General features: G+C 38.1%; 1 protein-coding gene across 3 annotated transcripts in view; it reads right to left on the bottom strand.

Annotated features, from left to right (window-relative positions):
• The window catches only part of LOC121876930, a 43,809-nt gene that overhangs the window by 2,686 nt on the left and 30,134 nt on the right, over nt 1-10,989 (bottom strand). For 2 of the 3 annotated variants that reach the window (XM_042382499.1, XM_042382498.1), the window contains 3 exons: nt 1,071-1,190; nt 729-780; nt 329-481 (listed from right to left, as the gene is read on the bottom strand). In XM_042382499.1, the coding sequence (XP_042238433.1) occupies nt 329-481; nt 729-780; nt 1,071-1,112 (247 nt within the window). In that variant the 5' untranslated portion in view covers nt 1,113-1,190. Of the gene's footprint in view, nt 1-328; nt 482-728; nt 781-1,070; nt 1,191-1,729; nt 1,782-10,989 lie in introns of those variants that run through there. The other variant, XM_042382501.1, reaches the window with a different exon arrangement.

Below are 10,989 nucleotides of genomic sequence, written 5' to 3' on the forward strand. Positions count from 1 at the left end.
CTTATGAACCATTATTAGCCTCTCCAGGAAAACTTTGAAGAAATTTATCTTTGTCTTCAGTTCGTGTGTACTGTGCGTGGTGTAATGTGTCAGTCTAATTGTCGTTTTCCTCCTTAAATATCGCAAGGGTATTATAAGTCATCAGTCTTTCGATGTATACGTGTAGTTCTGATCTTATAATCATATCCTAACCCCGAATACTTTAATAAAACAATAAAAATAATGAAGTTTATATATAAATTAATCATTAGCGTTGGGGTGTTTAATCTCCAGGGGAAATAATTTAGCTTGTTTAATCTACAGGTAAACCTCATTGTTATTATCTTACCAGCAGCGGAGTGTTCGTCCTGGGGTGCCAGGATAACGTTACTGGAACCACTAGTGACCTGTAGGTAATCAGCTGAGCCCCCCTTCACCTTAAACTTCATGTTAACGACTGTATCATAGCTGACTACCTCAGGTGAGACGGTCGTGACGGAGCCTGGGCGGGAAAACACAAACATAATCAAACAAAATCACAATTGACTTATTCATTATGGTAAAGAGTGTATGAGATTATGGGGTGTATATATTTATCTGTAATTAACTTTATATTAAATATTAACCCATAAGAATTATTTGATGCATTTGTGTTCATTTGTAGTTAAGAATCTTGTTTTTTTTTTTACTAATTTTAAGAATCATTCATAATTGCAGAAAGAGATAAAGTGTAGCAATCAAATACTTACGCCTGGCGCGAGTAGTGGCAGGCCTGTTGTGATTCTCCGTGGGCGAGTACGCCTGTTTAACAAATATATAATTATTAGTCACTATATAAAAGTATGGGATCACTTATAGACCTGCAAATTAATTCACAATGTTTATAACCTAACTGACAACTTATGTGTGTGTGTGTGTGTGTGTGTGTGTGTGTTGTAGTTTGTTTACATTTGTATATGTATGTGTGTTGGGGTTTGTGTGTACAGTATGTGTGTGTAGCAAATTTACAATGCTACAATTAATGACGTCATAAGGAAAGTTTAAAAGAACAAATATAAGCAGGAAGTTTACATCAGGGCGCGTTGACTCACCAAAGAAAACAAAGAATCCAATACAGGTTCAGGTATTGCCATATTATTTGTCAGTAGATTCGCGGGGTAGAGAGAAAATGCAATCGTTATCCTTCGTTCCTGGATTATTCAACCAAAGATCTGGAAAAAAAGAAGAAACAGTGTTACTTAACAAATTTATTTTCTTATTTCTTATTATAGGAGGGCAAGCTAATTATAGGTAAGTTATTCTCGCTTAATCCTCACGTATTTTCCACAGGCGTGTCAGCGTAAAGCCTCTAAGGAACACACAAACACTATAGTCTTTTATCACCAGGAAAGCTTTACACTGCGTCACCACAAGGAAGAGACCCTTAGGCTATCGATATTACTAGGATTACAATCACTTTCTTTCAATTCATCGCCATTGTAATCACTGTTCCCTTAGTGCACATTCACCCACACATGACCTAACTCTAAGGAGACAAATACCGATTGACGTTACTCCTCCGACAGTATTAGTGGATACTGTACCTGCTTTCTGCCAAATATGAGAAGTCACCACGAATTTAAATATCGGGATGTTATCAAATGCATACAGGATAATCAGATAAGCGAACACTGTATCACATATACTAAGAATATATCAGACGCCCGTGTGATATTTGGTGTCCGTGTGCATAAAGCAATCGAGAGCTCACCTTGGCTCAGTGGTACAGGATGTGTATCTTGCAATAGCTGGCAGGTTACTGAATGACACAGGCACCGGCCAAGCCTTATATACAAAAACATCAAGGAATGTTTCCGGATTTTTTTTTCATGTTGCGTTATGCATATGTGTGTGTGTGTGTGTGTGTGTGTGTGTGTGTGTGTATGTATGTATGTATGTATGTGTATGTATGTATGTATGCATGCATGCATGCATGTATGTATGTATGTATGTATGTATGTATGTATGTATGTGTATGTGTCTGTGGTGTCTGTACTTGTGCTACCTACACTATAGTAAACATCGCCCACGCAGCTACTGTATACAGTATATGTTAGGTTTTCCCGACATCTTATGACGCAACTCTCATTTGTTTTTATCCCGGTGTCTGTTAGTCAATTCATTCATCACCAGCTTATTTCACCTTAAGCTAACCACTTTAATGCTAATTTAATCTAACCTAGCCTAACCTGACCACCTGAATGCTAGCCAACTTAACCTAACCACCCGAATGCTAACCTAACTTAACTCCAGCTTATTTCATCTTAAGATTAACCATCCTTACACTAACCTAACCTAACCTCAACTAACCTAACCTTGACTAACACCCAAGTAACGTTAGGGTAATTAATCAACAGGTGAGATAAACTCAGGTGGAGCTAATCTTCAGGTGACTCCTTGATTGATTCACACTCGTATTGATTTGTTATTTTGTTGTTACACCTGGTGAAGACTACAACAAGAAACTGTATGTTTTTCTTATGTTTAACATGAATAAGACCTCCTATATACCAAACATTATCAACAGGGTGTCTCGAAAAGTTTACACAATCTACCTCACATTGTAGATTTTTGTTGAGATCAATTGAATGCTTTATTACATCATTGTGTGTTGGAAGATTACGCAAATTGACAAGTGAGGAGAAATTTTGCGACACCCTATGGGGGGGGGGCCTCTGGCTCTTCAAAAACAAAATCTCTGGTTATTGCACAAAAGAGAGTTGAACGGACAATGACCTACTTGAAAAAAACAGATCATACAAACGAAAAATTTGCGAAATTGAAAATGTTAAAATTTGAAGATATTAACACCTACTGCTGTGCCCTCTTTGTTTACAAATCTATCAATAACTTGCTTGACAATAATTATTTCCAGTTCCGGAATAATCAGAAATACAACTTAAGGCACCCAGAGCTACTAAGACCACCCCCCATGCGCTCCTCTCAGTCCCAGACCTCCATAAAATATCAGGTGTGAAGGTGTGGAACAACTTGCCCCACCCATCCGAGCAAAGACTACGCTCCCTTCCTTTAAATCATCTCTAAAACAATATCTATTGTCTAAGTATTAATACTTCTTGTAACACTTACCATATTTACAGTACCTGCTTTAATTGTACCATCAAAACCGTTTTATCGGAAATTATCATGTACGTAAATATAAATTATCATGTAAATATATAAGAAATTACCATTGCAATAAACACATTTGCCAACTAGACATAATCCTAACAGCTCTGTCCTCTTGTTCAACCTTATTACTGTACAACCCATGTTGTACTGCTCCCCCATTATACTTATGTTTTTCAATTCCACTGTAATTTATGTAAATGCTTATAATATAAATTAAAACAAACTAAACTAATCCAAAAAATTTTAAATAAATAAAATAAACAAATATTGAAGTGATAACCGTGGTAACATTATGAGATGTTCTTATTACCACCATGCTATTGTACTATTCCAGATGTTACTAAATGTAACATAATACTTCCTTGAGATAAATGTATAGTATATATCAGGTGCTTCAAAGAGAGCTCAGGTTCTCAACTGGCTCAGCCATGTTAATATTTTTATTATTATCCACTCTGTATCTGTGTTTTTCTGGCTAAATAAACCGTTTCAATTAAATTCAATTCAACACACACACACGCACGCGGAAAAAACGTCGCCCTTCTAAAATCCGGTTGTACTGTGTGAGTTGGTTTACGTCAGTAGTCGAAGAGGTAAATACCCAATGCGACTTCTTTTCCTATCTCCCCTCAGACTGCCCTCCACATCTCCTATGCTTTTATTTTCTCCTCTTCCACCTTATTCCCTCATCTGTCATACTTCCCAGTGTCTCTCTTCCCTTCCTCACCTTCATAACACCTCCCTTCTCTCCTCTTTTACTCCCTCATCTGTCTTGCTCTTTCATTTTCCCCTCTTCCCTTCTCTATTACCTCAATAACAGCTACGAACACAAGCCATCATTTATAATTTTAACAGTACAGTAGGTGATGGCAGTGGGTGGGTGGCTATTAGGTAAATACCGTGAGTGTGTGAAGCTAGACATACACACTGAGTACACTGGCCCTCTCAGATCTTTCTTATTTCTCCAGTTACCAGTTTGTGGACAGAGTTGTTACACCATCTTGAAACTGATCCCTTCTGCCCACGTGCAGCTTCCAGACACCACAGCTGCATCAGACCTACACGACCGATCACCCTGCTGTAATATCTGTAACTTGTACTGTTTGTTCATCCCATGTTTCCTCCTCCTGTTGTAACGATATATTTTGGTCAACTGACCCGCGCTCCCCAGTGTCGCCGAATGTGTAATCAATGCCATCACTGTTTACTGTTTATTTTCAACCTTTCGCCGCTATTATCTTTCAAATCATTCATTATTATAATATACTTTTAACATATATTCACGCCCACAAATACACTATCCCAGCTCTTGAATATTTGATAATTAACTCTCAGAATACAATTACACCCAGAAACTCTCTCATATACACATACAGTACACCGTCAACCCTTCCCTCATACTTATGAGTTATAAAAATATCCTCATACACTTACACCTACACTCAATAAATGCCATCATACACTCATACCCTCACGCTTACACCTGTCAACAAGAATGATGTTATGGTGGTGTAACCGGTAGGGGGTTACCCCTACACAGGGTTTTTTGTTTGTTTTTTTGCTGCACTACACCTTGACCCGCTGTCAGTAAGGTGGATCCCCAACGAGCTGATTCACCAAAGATCCTTCCTAAAATATTTTCCGTTTTCAAGGGATCTCCCCTGACACCTCAGAGAGACATATGAACACACGCTAAAACTTCTTTTTTTAAGTGAGACGACATTTTTCTTCCCTCTTTCAATTTTCGACAAAGTATAAACATCCTCAGGCCAAGATAAATATTGAGCCCAGCCGGATACAAACACACATACACACTCATACGTGTACGTATGTACGTCAAATGTTTATGTATAGCTTTTTAATTAATTGTTAATTGTTGTTATATGAATATTACTAACACGAACACACGCACGCGCGCGCACACTTCTCCTTTTGCTGCCGAGGTGCACAGACCTTTTCTTTGGCTCTCCCAGCCAGGGGGTAAACATGAGACCCCCCCCCCCAACCACCTCCTACCCCACCAAAAAACCTTCCAGTGCAAGGATGGTTGATCAACTCACCGTGACAATTATAACTCAATCAGAAACAAGCGTTGAACAGTGGAGAAGCCAGCGAGGTGACAGACCATACAGGGACGGCGTCGGCCACAACCTCTCCATAGAGAAGACCCTCACCAACCCCAGTGAGACTGACTGTACCATCTGCACTGAGGCCGACTATCACCTAGCTGTACCAGGGCTAAGACCACCACCTCTCCAACCACGGTGACAACTATCAGCCCTTAGTAGGTGTACCACGTGATTTTTCCTCTTATTTTATAAAAAGTTTGGGCTCAATAACTCACTCCCGATATCACCGTGTGTACGCGAGATGATTTATGTCCATTGTGTTTTGTCAGTTCTCACACACACACACACACACACAGGAGGCACGTTACTTCCCCATCGCCACGCGCTTCAACAACCAAGAACTTAAGCACCTATCATTACACTGCCTCTTTACACGTAGTCTTCCACCTCCTCTGTTGACTCGCCACCCCGTGAATGTTATCTTCTGAATGAGGGAAGGAAATTGATAGCTTGTTTAATATTTAATTATCTTCATCGTTGATGTTCTTCTCTGAATTAAACATGTCACTGTTGATGTTATTTTAAAACATCTGAAAAGTGTTTCATATAAGAACATAAGGAGTCTGCAATAGGCCGGTTGGCCTGTGCATGGCAGCTCCTGTCGAGAGTTACTACCACTCTCTATCATCCATGAATCTATCTAGCCTCCTTTTAAAATTCTCCAGCGTTCCAGCACTTACTACAAAGTTGCTAGGCTTGTTCCACTCGTCCACCACCCTATCGAGATAATCTTTGACTGGTCTAGTGTTATTGTTCATTTTACTCTCAACACTTGTGTAATAGTCAAGACAAAATTGAGCACTTGAAAATTTATTCACCTATTAACTTAATTCACCTGATAATTAAAAACCTTAACGCTACCTGGGGGTTAGGTTAAGTGAGATTAGGGTAGGGTAGGTTATGTTAGTGTGTATGCTGTGTTGACAATAGTAAGAGAAACACTGAAGCAAATAGTCAGATCAGTTTGGTTAGGTTAGGTTGTTTAACGCCTGATGCACCCTCCCTCTGAAGTAAATAAAATCGTCTGGTGTTACCCAAATAATATATTGAAATTGACGTCCCTATAGCGAAGGGAATACTCATGAGGTGTGATAAGCTGAGAAGGGGCAGATCTTCAGGTGATCTGGAAAAACAAGATTGACCAATACTACTGTATAGTTGACTCAAGCTTCCCACGCGGCACAGTACAGTACAGTACACAGCGAGCGTTAACCGTAAACCCCCATTAGTTGTAGTAAGGGAATTCCTCGGCTGCGCCACGTTTTGAATCTCTTTGACGTCAGTTTCGTGGACTAGTGGCGGTAAACTTCAGCAAAGAATTTGCCTACAGTTCTGAACGTTGTAAGAATGACGCAGTGTTCTCCATCTCTTTCACCATCTGTGCGTAACATCCGGTTTGGTTCAGTTATGTGTGATAACTCGCCTCCACCCACCAAACTTGAACCTAACTTGATATCATTGAGTGGGATGCGACAAAAAATAGAATCGTTTGAGGCACCACAGCTAATTTCACCTCATGGTTAAACATACGAATGCAAACCTAACTCTGACCTAACCTAACCAAGTGAAATAAGCTCGCGAGTGCCTAATTTCCAGGTGATTCAAATATTCAAAATGAATTATAACTGGCAATGTTTATAATTAAACATTGTATTTCCCACTAATCTATCCCAGCTTAAAATATTTCTACTGCATACCATAAAAATCTTGTTTACTAAGATAACGAACAGAAATTGATACTGTATCTTGAAAGACTTTCCACACACGTAAGATAATGATAACCTATGATAAAAATTACGTTCAAGAGAGAGTTAAAACAGTACTGACAAGAGTAGTAGTTATAGTAGAAACAAAGAACACCATCAATGTAGCAACACAGGTATACCAACATTATTAACAGCTGCAAAATTAATAGCAATTATCATAGTTTCTCGTGAGGCTCGTCTATCACGGCAAGAAAGGTTGACGTCACTTACAGGAAACTACGTAATGGGTTTTTTTATTCAAAATTTTTTTTAGCAACTATATTTAATCAATGTTGGAGATACGGGTGATGAAAGCAATTATGTAAAAGGCAAAATGTACCGTACGTGTTATATAATCCCCTTTATATTAATGTTAACAATAAAAATAACAATAATAATAATAATAATAATAATAATAATAATAATAATAATAATAAATGCAAAATGTAATAAATAATAAACTTAAACAAAATATTTAAATTAAAAACAAAACAAGAAAAGCTTAAAATGTAACATTTTAATGATTAAATATATACCCGACCCTCACACCAAAGTGCCTAGTGCAATTCGTATTTTGTTTTGTCTATTTCAGGTTAACATTCCCTCGACGAATGAGTATATTTAGTCTCCACTTGAATCATATACGTGTATGTTTTGTTATTAGTTATTGTTTTGTGTGTGTGTGTGTGTGTGTGTGTGTGTGTGTGTGTGTGTGTGTGTGAATTACGTCAGATTAACGCGTCTTGGCATTAAAGAGTTTAACAGTAATAGGGTTATCTCAATCGCTGTAATCTACCCTTTCTGAACCATATATGTGTGAGCTATAGCACTACAGTTTGTTACAGTAAAGTCATGTCACTGTCAAGTTTTATGTGGCAAAGATATGTAGACTTTAAGATGATAAACAATGTATTTTGTATAATATGATCCTCTGTTGTATATAACGGGTAAGTTATATTCACAGGTGGTGGATCGACAAGAGGTAGGCATTAGGTGTGTAAAGTATAGCTAATATTTAATAATATATAAGATACATATAGGAAACTACTCGGTTAGTAAGTACAACATTATTATACAGTAACGAAACTTGTACTGTAGACCAAATAACAACAGTTGTAAGGTATACTGTATAATTATGCAGTAGTGACAGTTGTAGAGTACACAGTATACGCAGTAACAACAGTTATATAAGCAGTAACAACAACTGCAGTGGCAACAGTTGTACAGTTGGATACACACAGACCACGACCCATCCGTGGGACGTTGTCTAAATATAGTACCAAGTTGTTAAGGGTTGAATTTGTATACATATCGGCCTCCTTATTCCCATACTTAACCCACTACGCCATTCATTCCTCTCATCTCGTTATCTGATACCCCGCACATCTGGGAACGCTCTCCTCCGGTTACAATGGCAGAAGCGTCTGTGTGTTTACTGCAGATTGTGTTCAGTACTGTCATTACGGTGTGGTTATTACCACCACACCTGCTATAACTATTAATACTGAGACTTATAATCACATTATTATTGCTAGTACCAAGTGATACCACTGATGACATAACTATACACCATACTACTCCCACCACCACCACCACTACTACTACTACTACTACTAACTATTAACGACTATTAATACTAACTATTACAACTAATTAATACAACTAGTACCATTACAACTTTATTATAATTCTGGCCTTCGAGACTATTACTACTATTACTAACTACGACGACTAATTAATATAACAACAATCTACAGTGTACTTGCATAATTTCATAAGCTGGCGCCTCTTGATACTTGCGTCACATGTGAGGACTTTCCCTGCCTTTTCTCGGAACATCCTTACCGTCTCGGAACTCGGCGTATCGACACCCTAGCCGTGCGTTGTGCTACTGGTTTCTAATTTAAAGCACGTCATTTGATTTTGTTTCTTGGTATTCACTATTTAATTATTTTTGCTTTTATTCGTTTGCTGAAGTGTACAACATTTGTTTTTATTTAACAAGAGATTCCAAGCTTATTTTTTCATATACTTGTACTGTTTCTAAGCTTAAACGTTAGTCATTTCTGGCGTAAATGTATGTTAAATATTTCTGTGTTTGTCTATCTTCATAGCATGTGTCTGGTTCCACTATGTTCAGTGACTTCAGTCTCTATCACCATAAAATAAATGGGGAGTTCAGGTTTGTAGAATTTAATGAGTTACCCATCAAACCTTACATTTTCTTTGATGGGTGTTTATTTTTTTAGGCCAAACATCGCCAAACCCCACATTGCACTCCTTCACACTCTTAGAGATCGTTTATAGATAAATAGAAGAACATTCATTAATATAAATCCCTTGGAAAATAACGTGATTGGTTCATTTAGTGTCTGGAATACCGACAGACACTGATTACTACAGTTATCCCCTTTCGGTTAAGTGAATAAAAAACCCGAATCCTGTCGTTAATATGGAAGACAAGTGGATGGTGAACTTCCTTTTGTGAACACACCAGTGGCGTATGATGGGTATTGAAACAGGGTGTGCTGAGCATTATAATAAGAAAAAGACTAAACTTTAAGTTGTATAAAATAAATTACATACTTATAAAAGGTAGTATATTACGCATATAAACAGCAGAGAAATGCAAAATAGAAGAAAGTATTGTAGAAGTGCACATATATTACCAGTGCAATTTAAAGAAATATATATTTAACTTACCCATTTTATTTATACATTAGTTCTATTCTTTTTTTTTGCGATGTAAACTGCAATATAACGTCATCATAAAAGGAGCCTCTTTGTCTTAATTCCGTGAGTAAATTCTTTTCAACAGTATTTCCCATTGTGTAAGAAGGGTGAAAATGATGTTAAAGTATCTAAATTAAATTGCACAGTGAGCTTTAAATACAATGTGCATCAAAACAAAGAGATATATTTTAACATTCACAGTAAACGGAAACGAAGTACGGAGCAACACTTCCTCCGCCGGGTGCTACTGGCTGGCCGCTCGACTTCACTCGCTATAAACCGTCCCTCCCCGCCTCGGTACCCTCCCATCTGGTACTACTACCCAAAGTGTGCGGTGACAGCTCCACTCAACTGCAGGCTCTGCAGCTAATAGCAAGCCAACAGGAAAGCCAACAGTTGAGGTTAACACTGTGTTAATACATGTAAAATGTCATGTATATTTATTTACATTAAATAAAAGTATTAAATCATCATTTCATGACTTTATGGGTGTGCGGAGCACACCTAGCGCACCCTGAATATACACCCCTGGAGCACACCTGCCCTCATAGCTTAGCCTTTCAAGAGCAGGATTTAAAAGTAACGGCTCGGTTCTCCTGAATAACTTTCACCTCATCTTGGCGAGTCAGGGGCACGCCCGAGTCCCCTCTCTGAGTGAACGAGCTACTTTCTTTCCGACTCAAGAGAAAGCCAAGAAATTTCCTTGATTTTACAGGATGTAGAAGTGAATGTTCCGTATCTTTAGCGATGAATAACAGAGCTTCAGGATTTCCTGTTGACCTCAAGAGGACAAGACTAACAAAGGCCAATTACTGATTAATATTTTACCAAGTGGCGTGAAATTCCCTTAAAAACTGATAACTTAATTTAAAAAACAAACACCAACACATACTGATTCCTTTACCCGCTTTTGGCTGGGTGATAAAACGGCGTCTACTGGGAGATTCCTACCTTAATGAGGCAGCAAATGAGGGGAGGATAGGAATTTCCTCTTGAGAGATTTGTTAAGGATATAGACAAGGTTACCAGTAGCTCTTCCCCGAATCTCTCTCACCACTTCTCACCTGAACTCATACCTGCATCATTTAAGACTCCGATAGGTGAAAGAGGTGACAGGTGACGATGAGGATTAAAGAACTGAAGACAAACTGACCACCTGACTGATGACTTAAAATTTGACCAATAGCGTAGAGGATGAGTGAGTATAGTAAGTGAATGAGTAAAGTAAGCGA

This window comes from Homarus americanus, unplaced genomic scaffold (assembly GCF_018991925.1).
Source record: "Homarus americanus isolate GMGI-L3 unplaced genomic scaffold, GMGI_Hamer_2.0 scaffold10478, whole genome shotgun sequence".
Taxonomy (NCBI): Eukaryota; Metazoa; Arthropoda; class Malacostraca; order Decapoda; family Nephropidae; genus Homarus; species Homarus americanus.